This window comes from Marmota marmota, unplaced genomic scaffold (assembly GCF_001458135.2).
Source record: "Marmota marmota marmota unplaced genomic scaffold, marMar, whole genome shotgun sequence".
NCBI lineage: Eukaryota > Metazoa > Chordata > Mammalia > Rodentia > Sciuridae > Marmota > Marmota marmota.
The window spans coordinates 49,143,716-49,158,951 of NW_025999853.1; the positions used below are offsets into that span (position 1 = coordinate 49,143,716).

Sequence of the window (15,236 nt, forward strand, 5' to 3'; positions counted from 1 at the left end):
GCGCAAAAAAAAAAAAAAAAAAAAAAAAAGAAAGAAAAAAAAAGAAAACATTTTCCAATGAACAATAACTTTTTACCCCCACTGTAGTATAATTTATGATAAATGCTAAAATTTTGCAAGGATTTGTGAGTGGATACATGATCAATACCTCTTCCTTAATTTTTTACCTTCAAACTGTGTTCTCTATAGTTTCATGACTACTCTTTCAGAGTGCCATAAATATCCCCTGACTTAATGTTAAAATCTTCACACTGGAGCTGGGGTCGGGGCTCAGCGGTAGAGCGTTGCCCCGTGTGTGTGAAGCCCTGGGTTCAATCCTTAGTACCACATAAAAATAAATAAATAAAATAAAGACATTGTGTCCAACTACAACTAAAAAATATTTTAAAAAAAATCTTGGGGATCGGGTTGTGACTCAGCAGTAGAGTGCTCGCCTAGCACATGTGAGGTCCTGGGCTTGATCCTCAGCCAGATAGATAGATAGATAGATAGATATCTGTCTATCTGACAGATAGATAGATAGAAAGTATTGTGTCAACTACATCTAAAAAAAAATATTTTTAAAAAATCTTCACACTGTAAACTAGAATTGGATATTTTCAGGCCAGTATTTCTCAATGAAATCTTGATTGCAGATTTTTCCTCAGTATCCTGCTTTCTGATTTTTTTTTTTTTTTACCCTATAAATAGAGCCAGTGAGTGGAGGACTTTATGGTATAGATGACACAGAGCTGATGGGTGCAGAAGACAAGCTACCTCTTGAGGATAGCCCTGTGATCTCTGCCCTTGATTGCCCTTCCCTCAACAATGCTACTGCCTTCAGTCTTCTGGCAGATGATAGTCAAACATCAACTTCAATCTTTGCCAGCCCCAACTCTCCACCTGTTTTAGGGGAATCTGTCCTGCAAGGTAAGTGAGGAGAGATAGGACAAATAAAAGTTCTTGACCTGCAAAAAAGTGAGGGAATAGATTCTATAATTAGAACCTTAGGAGTAGGAATTCTGTAAGAACAAATTTGTAGGGAATTGAGGAGGTTATGGGATAGTGTGTGGTGGGACTAAAAAAGGACACAGGACACTCTGACCTGTGTCTTCTGTTCAGAGGAACTTTTGACTTGGAGTTTGCAGGGAAAGGAGACTAGATAGGCCTTCCTGGCTCCAGGTGTAAAAGATATCTTTTCATACAATGACAGCAGGGGCACCAGTTTTGCCTTTAATTCTCATGAATGGTTGGGGAGGAAAACCAAAGCTACTTTCTTTTCCCAACCCTAGGGAAGAGCCCTTGAAGTAACCCTCTTTGGCTTTGGTGCCATTTTCCTTTGGTTTCTAGATAACAGCTTTGACCTGAATAATGGCAGTGATGCTGAACAGGAAGAAATGGAGACTCAGCCTTCAGACTTCCCACCACCCCTTTCCCAGCCAGCCCCTGACCAGTCATCCACTATTCAGCTGCATCCAGGAGCCTCACCAGCAGCCTTGCCAACAGCTTCCCCAGCAATCTCCCTGGCAGTTTCTCCAGCAGCCTCCCCAGATATCTCTCCAGAAGTCTCTCCAGCAGTTTCTCCAGCCTCTCCACTTGTCTCCCCAGTAGTCTTCCCAACAGTCTCTTCAACTTCTTCAGTAGCCCTCCCAGCAGTCTCTTCAGAAGTCTCTTTGACAACTTCAGTGACCTCCCCCAAAGCTTCCCCTGTAACGTCCCCAGCAGCTGCCTTCCCAACAGCTTCCCCAGCAAATAAGGATGTCAGCAGCTTCCCTGAGGCTTCTGCTGACCTGGAAGAGATTACTGGGGGAGTCACTACTTCTGGAAGTGGTGAGCGTCCAGATTCTGTTGTACCTCTGGCTTTTTCTAGAAAAGTTTATGTCCTATGATGTATTCAGCCTTTCCCTTCTAGCCTGTTTTCAGTGTTTTGCTTAAACTCTTTAACTCGGGTATCTCGCATCTTCTTCCAAAGGTGATATTCTCAGGAGACGTATTGCCACCCCAGAAGAAGTTCGTCTTCCCCTCCAGCATGGGTAAATGCTCTAGATTGCTATGTGCATTGACCTTGACAAGTTGAATGCATGACTCTAGGAAGAGGGGAGTTCCTCTCTTCATCTGAAGTGGGGGAGGAATGAGTTAGACAGGAGTGGATTATTGGACCTTTTTCTCTTATCATATTGTTATCTCCAAATGAGCAAGGCTGCTGACACCAAGGGCCTTGTGGAAATAACTGTCTTGCTGGATCTCCCTCCCCCCACCCAACCCCTGTAAGGCTACTTGTGGTCACTAAGTATAAGTACTGCTTAAAAGTTTGAGAGAAAGATAAGGTTTGGTCTTAACAATACTCTTGCTTAGAACAGAGAGTTCTAACTAAAACTTGGCCTACTGAGTCATTTCATGGAGTCTGCTGCAAGTTTACTCTTCTGCTTGCCTCCCCACCCTCTGTAGTCTGCCTTTATTTCCTTAGGTCTTTGTCCTCTTTTACTGGAAACTCAGTAATTGCCCTGAATTGCTTCAGGGAGGGTTTTCTGGCTGCTCATCTCACTGACTTTGTAAAAAGGAGGGATAGAGGTCTTTCTGGGCTTGTACAATTTAGTGTATTGCTTTCCTCCTGAATGCTCTAAGGTATTTCCTGGAACTCAAGCCTGTCTTCTAGTTAAGCTTGTGTCTCATGCTGCTTTTGCATCTGCATGCAGTACTAATGAGACAGATGGGGGTGGGCCATCTGCTCAGTGGGCTTGACTCTGGGTGGCATGGGAGTGGGTAGGGGTGTGACCTGGTGGCAGGGCCCATGTGCTTCTCTGGCAGGTGGAGGAGAGAGGTGCGCATCAAGAAAGGCAGCCATCGATGGCAGGGGGAAACCTGGTATTATGGCCCCTGTGGGAAGAGAATGAAACAATTTCCGGAAGTAATCAAGGTAATGTAGCTTTTGTGAGTGTTTCTAAAGTAGAGGCTCATTTCTTTGGGCCCTGTCGCAGAAGAAGAGCATTGTCTGCTTTGGGGCCTATTCTGCTTGTGCCTTTGCTGGCCAAAGACATGGGTAGGGCTATAATCTCATTACTGTTGCTTTACTTCCTCCTCTTAGTACCTGAGCCGCAACGTGGTACACAGTGTCCGCCGGGAGCACTTCAGCTTCAGTCCCCGGATGCCTGTTGGAGATTTCTTTGAAGAGAGAGATACACCAGAGGTGCTGGCCCAAGGGTTAAATATGGTTTTGTCCTTGAGAAAGAGTAGACAATCTACGGCTTCCTCTTATGGCGTTTGGAGGTTCTGGGGGCCTTTCTCTCCCATTGTGACATAGTCTTCCTTGCTACCTTAGGGATTGCAGTGGGTAAAACTCTCAGCAGAGGAGATTCCATCCAGGATTCAGGCAATTACTGGCAAAAGGGGTCGACCTCGGAACAATGAGAAAGCCAAAACTAAGGAAGTCCCCAAGGTGAAACGGGGCCGAGGTCGGCCTCCCAAGGTCAAAATTCCAGAGCTATTGAATAAGACAGACAACCGCTTCCTAAAGAAACCAGAGGCCCAAGGTATGGTGGTATGTCTTACCTTGGTATCTTTTCCCTCCCTGAGGTATACGAATGTTGTTAAATTGCTAATATCTGAGTTTCCCCAGGTGCATGACTGACTTTTGGATAGAATAAATCTGACTCAGCTTCTCCTTAGAAGACAGCTATAGGGTCCCAGCACTTGGGATACATCTATTTCAGCCACTTCTTCCTTAAATTCTAATCACTGAAGCTTTGGGCTCTAGCCAGATGTAGCTCTATAAGCTAGAGGAGAGGACTTTGTTTTTTACCCATCTTTCAGCTCCTTTCTTATGTTGGTTATACACCTCTTACCTTGCTTGTTTCCACTGTCATGGAGGTTCAGGATTTACATCTGAATTCTAAAGATAATTGATACTATTTTAGTGAGATACACAAGTAGGGAAATATCTAATTTTTTCAGTAAATATTGCATTTACGCTGGTATAGTGTGAAGAAGGTGGAAAAAATAGTTTTTTAATTCCTATTCAGAGTTCTGCCATCTTCTCATATTTAAATAGAAGTCTTGGGCTAGGGATGTGGCTCAGTAGATGAGCACTTGCCTGGCATGCATAAGGCCCCAGGTTCAATCACCAGCACTGCAAAAAAACAAAAACAAATAGACACCTTAAGTAGTTATCCGCCTGTAATACCTCTTTTAACTCAGAAGGTTGCCATGTAGATGAATGATTGTTTCTACATAAGAAACAAAAGGATAGGTACTATTATGTCAGAAATATCTATTATGAAATACACTGTTTGCAGAATTATACTTAAGTATTCCGTCTTCCAAAAAAGAATAAATTCAGTTTTGTTTTTTTAACAGAGCAACCCATGGTTGCTGGACATAAGCAATATCTGTGTCAGTGCTGATCTGACTATTGAAGAGTCCCTTATCTGCCCTTTTTTTCCTGGTATACTCTTGGTTAATCAATGCTGCCAATTGCCATGACCTTTTCCTGGTAGTTTGGCATTTTGTTTTCTTTCTTTCTCTAGCTCTCTCTGCACTAAAATCAGTCTGTGTGTCTCTGCCCTTGTCGGGTAGCCTGAGAGAGATAGGTTGCAAGGCTATGCTGCTATGGTGGCCTCTTCTCCCTTAACTGGACTGTTGCCACAACAGTCTAATTGGAGCCAGGGGCTGCTCTTTCTACACAGGGGATGCCATTTGAGTTCTTTGTGCCATCACCATGGCAGGTGTCTCTCCCCATATTTATTATTATGTATACCTTAAAAAAAAAAAAAAAAAAAAGATTCTTCAGTAGAATTGTTTGTGACAATTATGTGCTGCACTGGATACTAGGGACCTGTCTATTCACCTCACTCATTTTATTTTTCTCTTTACCTTCATAGAAACACTGAATGAGGAGGATAAAGTAAAGATGAATAAAAGCAAAAAGAAGATGAGGCAGAAGGTACAACGGGGAGAATGTCAGACTCCTGTACAAGGGCAGGTGAGGGGCATTAGTTGCTAACTTTTCTTAACCCCCTTCATCTTTTTTTTCCCTTTCCACATCTGTCACCCCCTATGTAGCAAAACACATTTGTTACCCTGAGTTTCCTTGGCTTGATTTAGGGAATTCGGCTTATTCAAGAATATGTGGGCATCTCCAGGGTTGATCCATTGCCAAACCCTCATCATCCCATCTCTCATCTGTCCTCCCCAGCACCCTTATCTGTTTTTGAATCCTAGCCCAAGCAGAGATGCTTTCAGAGTTTGAGGAGAAATGACTTCCCTTATGGTTTACAGGCCAGAAACAAACGGAAACAAGATACCAAGAGCTTAAAGCAGAAGGATGCTAAGAAGAAATTCAAGGTAAGTGCATGTACACAATCACCAAGTCTAATTTTGAAGCCACCAGAATGGCATCAGAGAAGGGTGGTGACTGGTATTTTTACGGCACTGTTGGTTCTTCTCTCCCTTGGGTGGGTAGGCTGAGAAGGAAAAGATAAAGACAAAGCAAGAAAAAATGAAGGAAAAAATGAAGAGGGAAAAAAAAGAGAAGGTAAAAATAAAGGAGGAGGTAGCCAAAGCCAAGCCAGCCTGTAAAGCAGATAAGACCCTGGCCACACAAAGGCGTCTAGAGGAACGGCAGAGGCAGCAGAAGATCTTGGAGGAAATGAAGAAGCCCACAGAGGATATGTGTCTGGCTGACCACCAGGTAGTGAGGGGATAGTAACAGTTCCTGGGTCATGGAGGGGCCAGTTGTGAGGACATTTCTCTAAAAGAAAGGACCTCATGGGCTTCCATATTGTTGCCTTCTGATTAGTCTAACAGGACGCCCTACCACTTTTACCCCTCCAGCCCCTGCCTGACTTCACACGCATTCCTGGCTTGACACTGCCCAGTAGGGCCTTCTCAGACTGCTTGACCATCGTGGAGTTCCTGCACAGCTTCGGCAAGGTGCTGGGCTTTGACCCTACCAAAGATGTGCCTAGCCTTGGAGTCCTGCAAGAGGGACTCCTGTGTCAAGGTGACAGCTTGGACAAGGTGCAAGACCTGCTGGTGCGGCTCCTAAAGGCTGCACTTTATGATCCTGGCTTGCCCTCCTACTGTCAGGTGAGCTTCTTTCCTAAGCATGCTGGGAGGGCTTGAGATAGGCTTTGTGTCAGTTTTGCTTTCTCTTTCAGAATGCTTATAAGCCCCTCCCTAAAGTGATGGGAAGTGAAGAGGATGTAGCTTCTTCCTCTTTCTGTTTTCCCTTTTTTTTTGTTTTTTTCCTTTCCTGATGCTTCTGGCTTTACTTTGTTCATTTTCTTTATTTTATTCCCTTTCTTTTGTATGTTGTTGTTTTGTTTTTGAATTTTGTACTTTTCTTTTGTGGTCTCTCAACTTACATTCTTTTCCTCTTGTCCAACTCATTTATTGTGTATTTTTGTTGCTAAGAACTGAACCTGGGGCACTTAACCACTAAGCCACATCCCCAGCCCTTTAATTTTTTAATTTTTTTGAGACAGGGTCTTGCTAAATTGCTTCAGGTCCTGCTAAATTACTGAGGCTGGCTTTGAACTGTGATCCTCAGGCCTCATCTCCCAAGCTGCTGGGATTATAGATGTGCATCACCATGCCCAGCTTTCTTGTTTAATCTTAACCCCAAATTCTAGGTACACCCAGTTTGAGTTGTTACCCTTTTCTTCCTCATTCCCATTATGTTCTCCTCCAAACAGTCCCTAAAGATCTTGGGGGAGAAGGTATCTGAGATCCCACTGACAAGAGACAATGTGTCTGAGATTCTGCGTTGCTTCCTCATGGCATATGGAGTAGAGCCAGCCCTCTGTGACAGCCTGCGCACCCAGCCGTTTCAGGCCCAGCCACCCCAACAGAAGGCTGCTGTCCTGGCCTTCCTCGTGCATGAGCTCAATGGCTCCACCCTCATCATCAAGTGAGGGGCTGGCGGTGGGGGTGGTTATCCTATACCTTGTATAGAATGGGATGGGGGAGGAGTTTAGTCATGTAGAAGTTTCTGGGGTGATGTCTATCCCCTGCCAAGCTCTGAAGATGTTTTGACTTTGAACTGAATCTTAGTGCCCTCCCTAGGAAAATTTAAGCCTTCCTTTGTCATTCATCCATTCTAGGTTCTAGGCTGAAACTCCTTGCAGCCCCTTTATCCTTAAGTCTGCCTTCTCTTTTTCTGTGCTGCCATTTCTACCTCAAAATTACATTCCCTATTTCCCTGCAGTGAGATTGACAAGACTCTGGAGAGTATGTCCAGCTACAGGAAAAACAAATGGATTGTTGAAGGCCGACTTCGGAGGTAGGGATAAGACATGGTAGAGCTCAGAGAGAGTGGGAAAGGGTCATGGATAGCCAGGACTTTTGCCTAGAATATGGTGACATTAGCCCCTTCCCTGGACTTGGGATCTTAACCAGGTCTCAGGATGATTTAGATTCTGGGTGTTCCTTTTGTGGCATTGTTCTTCGTCACAATTTTACACATTTTCTCCATCTGTTTCAAGACTGAAAACTGCTCTGGCCAAGCGAACTGGGCGACCTGAAGTAGAAATGGAAGGGCCAGAGGAAGGCCTGGGACGGCGGCGTAGTTCTCGAATCATGGAGGAAACCAGTGGCATGGAAGAAGAGGAAGAGGAGGAGACTATAGCAGCTATTCATGGCCGCAGAGGCCGAAGAGATGGAGAGGTACTGGATAAGAAAATGATTTTAAAAAAGAGAGAGGACAAGGAAAGTAGAGGATAGAAAGTAGATGTTTTCTTTCTTGATACTGATAAGTAATTTCCTTTTTCTCAGTATCCACTTATTTCCTTCCAGGTTGATGCTATAGCATCTAGCATCCCAGAGTTAGAGCGTCAGATAGAAAAACTCAGTAAGGTACTGTGCTTCTAACCTCCCAAGAATTGGAGGCATGGGCTTGGCAAGAATTGGTCATCTTCTGAGCTGGGCCCAGATGGTGTCAATTCTATAGGAAAACAGAGAGCCATTGCCATTCTCCCATATACTAAATGAATTCGCCACTGTTGCTCTGGAAATGTGTTTTTTATTCATCCTCATTTTCTGCTGTCTACCCAGCGTCAGCTCTTCTTTCGCAAAAAGCTGCTTCACTCATCCCAGATGCTTCGAGCAGTCTCCTTGGGTCAAGATCGCTACAGACGCCGCTATTGGGTGTTGCCATATTTGGCCGGTATCTTCGTGGAAGGAACAGAGGGGAACTTAGGTAGGAGTGTCTATGGAAGCCTGAGTTCTGAATCCTAACAAAAGTTAAATTGTTCCTTTTTATCTACCTTGTGGTCTGGGACTGCTTTCATTTTATGAAAGTCAATATAGCATAGTGGTTAAGAGCACAGGCCCTGAAGTAAGACTACCTACCTACCTGCTTAGCCACTTATCAGCTGTGTGCTTCAGTTCCTTCATCTGTAAACTGGAGATAATAATAGTATGTGTTTTTTCACAAAGCAATGAAAGGATTTAAATGAGTTAATGTTTCTAATTGGAAAGGTGCTTAACAGGTCTAGGGATAGCTCAGTCCCCAGCACAAAAAAATAAATGCTTAACATATAGTTGGTTCTTAATAAATTTAAGTTTATGATTATGCTGTTAATGATCACTTAGATCATACAGTCTTCCCCAGATACTATGTTCATTGGCATGTAAGCTGCTGCCAGTGAAATCTCAAAAAAGGGGCACTAGGACTAGTACAATATGGGAAAAAAGTGTGTATCCTATGCTGATAGGATATAGAAGCCTGCTTCTTTCCCATTATGTTATCAATGTTATATCTTATGCTCTTTACTTCTCTTCACAGTTCCTGAAGATACGATGAAGCAGGAAACTGACTCCTTAAAGGTGGCAGCCCATCCAGCACCCCACCCTGCTCTCTTCTTTGTGAAGAGGGAGTTAGCTGGTTCTAACAGCTCCGCCAGTTCTCCTGCCCGGGCCCGAGGCCGACCTCGAAAAACTAAGCCTGGGTCAATGCAACCTAGGCAACTTAAATCCCCTGTCAAGGAACAGGATTTAGAACAGCCCCAGGCCCAGCTTCATCCAGAGGCTCAGCCCCATCCTCAGCTTCAGTCTCCTGCCCAACCCCAGCTTCAGTCTCATCCTCAGCCCCATAATGGGTTCCTGGAGCCGGAAGACTCCCATTTGTCTCTGGGTCAGAGCCAGCATGACCTCAGTCAGTCAGCCTTCCTGTCTTGGCTGAGCCAGACTCAGAGCCACTGTTCCCTGTTGAGCAGCTCAGTCCTTACACCTGACAGCAGCCCAGGAAAACTAGACCCAGCCCCACCTCAACCCCTGGAGGAGCCAGAGCCTGATGAGGCTGAATCCAGCCCTGACCCTCAAGCACCCTGGTTTAACTTCTCAGCCCAGATGCCCTGTAATGCTGCCCCTACACCACCCCCTGCAGTTTCTGAGGACCAGCCTGCTCCTTCCCCTCAGTTGCCTGCCTCTTCCAAGCCAGTAAGTAGCCAGAATTAGTATATACTTGGCTTCATCTTGCCATAGGCTTCATTGCCTGGCTGAGGGGCTGTTGTCTGAAATTGAGGGAATCTGTAAATGTGAGAATATTCTCATTGCCTTATGTCTCAACTTATTCACAGATGAATAGACCCAGTGCTACCAATCCTTCTTCACCAGTGCAATTCTCTTCCACCCCCTTGCCTGGGGTGGCCCCTAAGAGACGAACAGGAGACCCTGGAGAAACGCCACAGAGTCCCATGGGGCTGGGACAGCCAAAACGGAGAGGGAGACCTCCCAGCAAATTTTTCAAACAGATCGAACAGCGTTACCTAACCCAGTTGACAGCCCAGCCTGTCCCTCCTGGTGAGTGATATTAGGTGGAATTGGGGTAAGAGTGGTGACCAGTGTGATTCATAGTGGGCTCCCTCACGTCCTATCCTTGTCAGTAAATCTCCTCTGCTCACAGAGATGTGCTCAGGCTGGTGGTGGATCCAAAATCCTGAGACATTGGATGCCATGCTCAAGGCCCTGCACCCCCGAGGCATCCGGGAAAAGGCACTTCACAAACACCTTAACAAGCACAGGGACTTCTTGCAGGAAGTTTGCTTACGGCCCTCAACTGGTGAGTAGGCACCTTGACCCGAACTCAGTGTAAATGGTAAATGTTGAGCGCTGCTGTGGTTAACAGCTTGATGGGCCTGGGCCTCTGCCTCTCCCTCCTTAGATCCCATCTTTGAGCCTACTCAGCTACCTGCCTTTCAAGAAGGGATTATGAGCTGGTCCTCCAAAGAGAAGACATATGAAACAGACCTAGCTGTGCTTCAGTGGGTAGAGGAACTGGAACAGCGGGTTATCCTGTCCGATCTGCAGATTCGGGTATACTGGGATTGGTACTGGCTTGGGAGTTGTTTAAGGGAGGACATCAATCCCTTGTGCCCTGTTAAGAAGAACCCTCTGGTCCCACTTCACAAATGACCTACCATGAGCTTAAGTGGGTCATGTTTTTTGTTTTTGCTTTCTATGCCTAAATTTCTTCCTTCATTATGAATTTTATTCCTCTTTCCTACTGAAGGGTTGGACATGTCCTAGCCCAGACTCTACTCGGGAAGACTTGGCCTACTGTGAGCATCTCCCTGACTCCCAGGAAGATATTACCTGGAGAGGTCGGGGCAGGGAAGGACTGGCACCTCAACGTAAGAGTACCAACCCTCTGGACCTGGCTGTTATGCGACTGGCTGCCCTGGAACAGAATGTGGAGCGGCGGTACCTGCGGGAGCCTCTCTGGCCAGCTCATGAAGTGGTTCTAGAGAAGGCCTTGCTCAGCACACCCAATGGTGCTCCTGAAGGCACCACTACAGAGATGTGAGTAATTCCCACTCCACTTTTCTTGGTTTGGGGGATAAAAGGGATATAAGTACCCCCGTCTTTAGTGGATCCTACTTTTCCATCAGAGAGCATCACTTTCTCCCTTCAGATCTTATGAAATCACTCCTCGAGTTCGTGTCTGGCGCCAGACACTTGAGCGATGCCGGAGTGCAGCACAGGTGTGCTTGTGTGTGGGCCAGCTGGAAAGGTCCATTGCCTGGGAGAAGTCTGTCAACAAAGTGGTAAGAGACTAGAAAAGTCTGGAAAGGCTGAGGAAACAGCTGCCCAGAGTGGGTGGGGTTACTGGTATGCAGAGGCTTGAGGGCTCACACTCTCTCCTCACTACCTTGGTCCAGACCTGTCTAGTCTGTCGGAAGGGTGACAACGATGAGTTTCTTCTGCTTTGTGATGGGTGTGACCGTGGCTGCCACATTTACTGCCATCGGCCCAAGATGGAGGCTGTCCCAGAAGGAGACTGGTTCTGTGCTGTCTGTCTGGCCCAGGTGAGGCTTCTGCTCTCTGATTCCCACTCCCATCCATCATAAATTGGAGATTTTCTTTTGGGGGCGGGAGGGCAGGGATTGAACTCAGGGGCACTCAACCAATGAGCCACATCCCAAACCCTGTTTTATATTTTATTTAGAGATAGGGTCTCAGTGAGTTGCTTAGGGCCTTGCTAAATTGCTGAGGCTGGCTTTGAACTCGCAATCCTCCTGCCTACAGCCTCCTGAGCCAGAGATTACAGGTGTGCACCACCATGCCCAGCTGAGATTTTCTTATTTATCCCATTTACTACCAATTCTGCATATGTCCCTTATTTGCCCTGAGGCTTTCCTTGAAATGAGCTCTCTGACAGGGTGTTAGGAGACCTGGGTTCTAATCCTTATTAAATTCTATTGACTCTTACTCTGTAAAATAGGAGTAATTATAACTTTCACCCCTGCTTACTGGGTTATGTGAGTAAATTTGTATCCTGGCTTATGTATTTTGAAGCTTCAGTCACATTTAGGTAGGGATCTTAATGAAATGGAGGACAAGTGGAGTGTACCCCTATCCATTGATCATCTCACCTTTTCCTGTCCTCAGCAAGTAGAGGAAGAATTCACTCAGAAGCCTGGTTTCCCAAAACGAGGTCAGAAGCGGAAAAGTAGTTATTCACTTAACTTCCCAGAAGGTGATAGCCGCCGACGCCGGGTATTGTCAAGGGGCCGAGAAAGCCCAGCAATGCCTCGGTACTCAGAAGAAGGGCTGTCTCCCTCTAAGCGGCGGAGACTCTCGATGCGGAACCATCACAGTGATCTCACATTTTGCGAGTGAGTTGAGGGATATCTGGGCCAGAGGAGAGGGCTGGAAGGGGTCAGTGTATGTCCACTTCTGGATATAGAACCATCACTGTCCCTGAACTGATAGGATTATCCTGATGGAGATGGAGTCCCATGATGCAGCCTGGCCTTTCCTGGAGCCTGTGAACCCACGTTTGGTGAGTGGGTACCGACGCATCATCAAGAACCCAATGGATTTTTCTACCATGCGGGAGCGCCTGCTCAGAGGAGGGTAAGTAGATATTGGCAGCTCCCCTAGCTTTTCCTTACTCTGCAACTCTTACTCAGCTTACACCTCTGTCCCTGCCAGGTATACCAGCTCAGAGGAGTTTGCAGCTGATGCCCTCTTGGTCTTTGACAACTGCCAAACCTTCAATGAGGATGACTCTGAAGTGGGCAAGGCTGGGCACATCATGCGCCGCTTCTTCGAGAGCCGCTGGGAAGAATTTTATCAGGGCAAACAGGCCAATCTGTGAGGCAAGGGAGGTTGGGAGTCACCTTGTGGCATTTCCCCCCACTTTCCAAACAAAAAAAAACCTGCCATTCTCACCTGCTGATGCTGCCCTGGGTCCAGACTCAAGTCAGATATAACCCTGATTTTTGACCCTGCCCTTGGCAGCAAACCACATCCTCATATCCCTAGTCCTTTTCTCCCTTCCTCCTCTTGCTCCTCTAATAACAGGTGCAGAGATGAGGTTCTTCTGGACTGAAAGCCAAAAAAGAAAGAAGAAAATAATTTTCCTTTCTGTTTTATTTCCTAATTAAATATGGGGAGAAGGAAAGAAGTCCTTACTTCCTTCTCCGAGCTTCCTCTCCTTCCCTGTACATGCCCCAGCATTCTGGGGTTATTTAACAATAGCAATAGTTCTAGTGAATGTGTGAAACTGAGAAACACTCTGTACTGTGTGCGGACCCGCAGTGACGGCCAGTAAAGTGGACTTAACTCCCAAGTGTGTCGAGCCGGACACCGGGCCCTGAACATGCTGCTTCCATGTTCAGTCCCTTCCCTGCTTCTCGCTTTCTCTCAACTTTTTCTTTCCCCTCACATTTTTCCAGATTTTTCTCATCCAATAATGTAAAACTATCGTGTACGGGTTCCTCCCTCCTTTTGTCCCAAATCTTTTTTCCCCGCCTCAAAGGAAAAAAAAAGTTCAGAGGTCCCTGTCTTTCTCTGTCCTCATCTTCCTGCCAGTAGCTATCCCTTCTAAAATGTTGGATGCTCCTCATATGCCGAGTTTCCAGCCTTTTCTGAAACTCAGTGGCTGGGGAGAGGGCAGGTAGGCACCCTGGGCCTTCCAGCCAACTTCCCCATCTGCTTCCCAAACCTCCCTCTTGGGAACTCCTCAGGGACAACTACTGCTGAGTTTGGGTGCACCTCCAAGATGGAGGCCAGGTAGCAATTGGCTGGCCTCAGAGAGAGGGGGAGAGAGGTGTTTTGTGTGAATGTGTGCGTGAGAGAGTGAACGCTTACATGCGAGCTATGATTGTGACCCTGTTTTGTCTGATGGGATCCAATTTCCCCAAGTATCTGTTTCTATTCCCACCTTGCCCATTGTTTCATACCATCACCTTTTTGTCCTTGGGTAACCACAGGAACAATTTCTCTGGGGACATGGCTGTCTCTCCCTCTCTCTCTCCTGGTCATTTCTGTTCCAGCCTCTTCAAACTGTGCAATCTTTCGGCAGGAACTCCCTCTCTTCTCAGTAGCTTCAGGTCTTAAGCTTTTACAGGAAGGGTGGTAGAACTGGATCTTTTCTAATCCCATGAGCATCTATGGGTTTAGTTGTGCTTTCCTTCATCTACTTCATCCCCCAGGACTCCTTCCCCAGCAGCAGAGACCCTGGAGCACAGGAGGGGTTCTGGGTCCACCACTGCCCTTCATGTGACTATGCCTAAGTTAAGCCCCCAACATGTGAGCGGAAAGCTGCTAACTCCAAGCTATAGCCATGGGCCTCTGGCCCCCTGCTTTCCTGCTCAGCAGAGCCCCTCCCATCAGAGATTACGGGTACTTGCACTGGGGAGGTGGCTGCTGGCTGGCCTAAGCAGAGAGCTGAGGCATCCAAGAAATGTTCCATTGGGTGGAAGGTGCCAGGTGAGGTGGAGCATTCCTTGTACTTCTGGCAGCACTGAAGAGCCACTGATGGGGGTGGGGGGCAGTGTAGGTCCTAGGGCAGCCCCTTTCTTATTCCTTTAACATCCCTTCTCCCCCATAGCCTATTTCTAAAGTCGCCTTTTCTGTCAGATAAACCTCAAAACTTAATTTTATTTGAGATTTTTTTTTTTTTGCTTTTAAATAAGAGGTGGATTGAAGAATATTTGAATTGACTTTATATTATGCATAAATATTTATATTTTATCTAAATAACTGCGCTGTAACAAACTTTGTGTTAGACATTTGGAACTGTTATAGTTGGGGGCTCCTCTTTTTTCCCATGGCAGTTTTCCCCTGGCATAAAATGTACTAGATTAATTTCGTTGGAGGTGAGGTGGATAGGGGGAGTGAGTCTCATTTGTTCTTGCTTGTGTTCCTCTCCCAGTTCCATCTCTTTTCCTAGGGACCAGGCACTCTTAAGATGGGGTGGGTCCGAGAGTAGTTTGAAAAGTAGGGGCTGAAGGAGGGATGGGGATAGGGGTGATCAAAGGGGCCATTTCTTACTTTTCTTTCCTCATCTTCACTGCCCCTTGAGCTAGGTGGATTTTCTCTATGGTCAAGAGTATTTGGTAGGGAAGGCAGGTTAAAATAAAAAGACAACCCACCCCCCTGCCCCTTTGTTTCCCCTCCCCTATCAGTCTGGTAACAGCAAGAAACCACACCATCTACACCAAGTTTCCATGTTCCTTTTACAACAAAAGGGACTGACTTTTTATATAACCAAATGTGGTGTTTTAGTGACTTTTTGATAATGTACAGTTTTTTGTGAATTTAAATTTATTTCTTTCTATATTTTTAGGACCAATCTCATTTTTAATAAGGTTTAAAAAGGAAAAAAAAAAAAAGTCTAGAGAAAAAATCTGTTTTTGCCATGTGATGTTCCACAAGTGCAGCTGTAGAAAAGTGCTTGTCAGTTGAATAAAAACCACATTTGATAGATTCAAAAGGCTCTGTGTATTTCTCTTCCCTTTAGTCTGGGCACT

General features: G+C 45.9%; 1 protein-coding gene across 7 annotated transcripts in view; it reads left to right on the forward strand.

The window, feature by feature from the left end:
- Baz2a (bromodomain adjacent to zinc finger domain 2A) overlaps nt 1-15,199 on the forward strand; it is a 34,156-nt gene extending 18,957 nt beyond the window's left edge. For all 7 annotated transcript variants that reach the window (XM_015483177.2, XM_015483176.2, XM_048807072.1 and 4 more), the window contains 25 exons: nt 691-909; nt 1,330-1,809; nt 1,952-2,012; nt 2,788-2,896; nt 3,065-3,166; nt 3,299-3,509; nt 4,857-4,957; nt 5,254-5,319; nt 5,438-5,665; nt 5,809-6,063; nt 6,672-6,886; nt 7,184-7,258; nt 7,461-7,641; nt 7,771-7,830; nt 8,029-8,173; nt 8,762-9,414; nt 9,555-9,777; nt 9,881-10,036; nt 10,139-10,290; nt 10,487-10,776; nt 10,889-11,021; nt 11,136-11,282; nt 11,866-12,092; nt 12,190-12,333; nt 12,412-15,199. In XM_015483177.2, the coding sequence (XP_015338663.1) occupies nt 691-909; nt 1,330-1,809; nt 1,952-2,012; nt 2,788-2,896; nt 3,065-3,166; nt 3,299-3,509; nt 4,857-4,957; nt 5,254-5,319; nt 5,438-5,665; nt 5,809-6,063; nt 6,672-6,886; nt 7,184-7,258; nt 7,461-7,641; nt 7,771-7,830; nt 8,029-8,173; nt 8,762-9,414; nt 9,555-9,777; nt 9,881-10,036; nt 10,139-10,290; nt 10,487-10,776; nt 10,889-11,021; nt 11,136-11,282; nt 11,866-12,092; nt 12,190-12,333; nt 12,412-12,577 (4,799 nt within the window). In that variant the 3' untranslated portion in view covers nt 12,578-15,199. The remainder of the gene's footprint in view (nt 1-690; nt 910-1,329; nt 1,810-1,951; nt 2,013-2,787; nt 2,897-3,064; nt 3,167-3,298; nt 3,510-4,856; nt 4,958-5,253; nt 5,320-5,437; nt 5,666-5,808; nt 6,064-6,671; nt 6,887-7,183; nt 7,259-7,460; nt 7,642-7,770; nt 7,831-8,028; nt 8,174-8,761; nt 9,415-9,554; nt 9,778-9,880; nt 10,037-10,138; nt 10,291-10,486; nt 10,777-10,888; nt 11,022-11,135; nt 11,283-11,865; nt 12,093-12,189; nt 12,334-12,411) is intronic.
- The last annotated feature ends 37 nt before the right edge of the window (nt 15,200-15,236 follow it).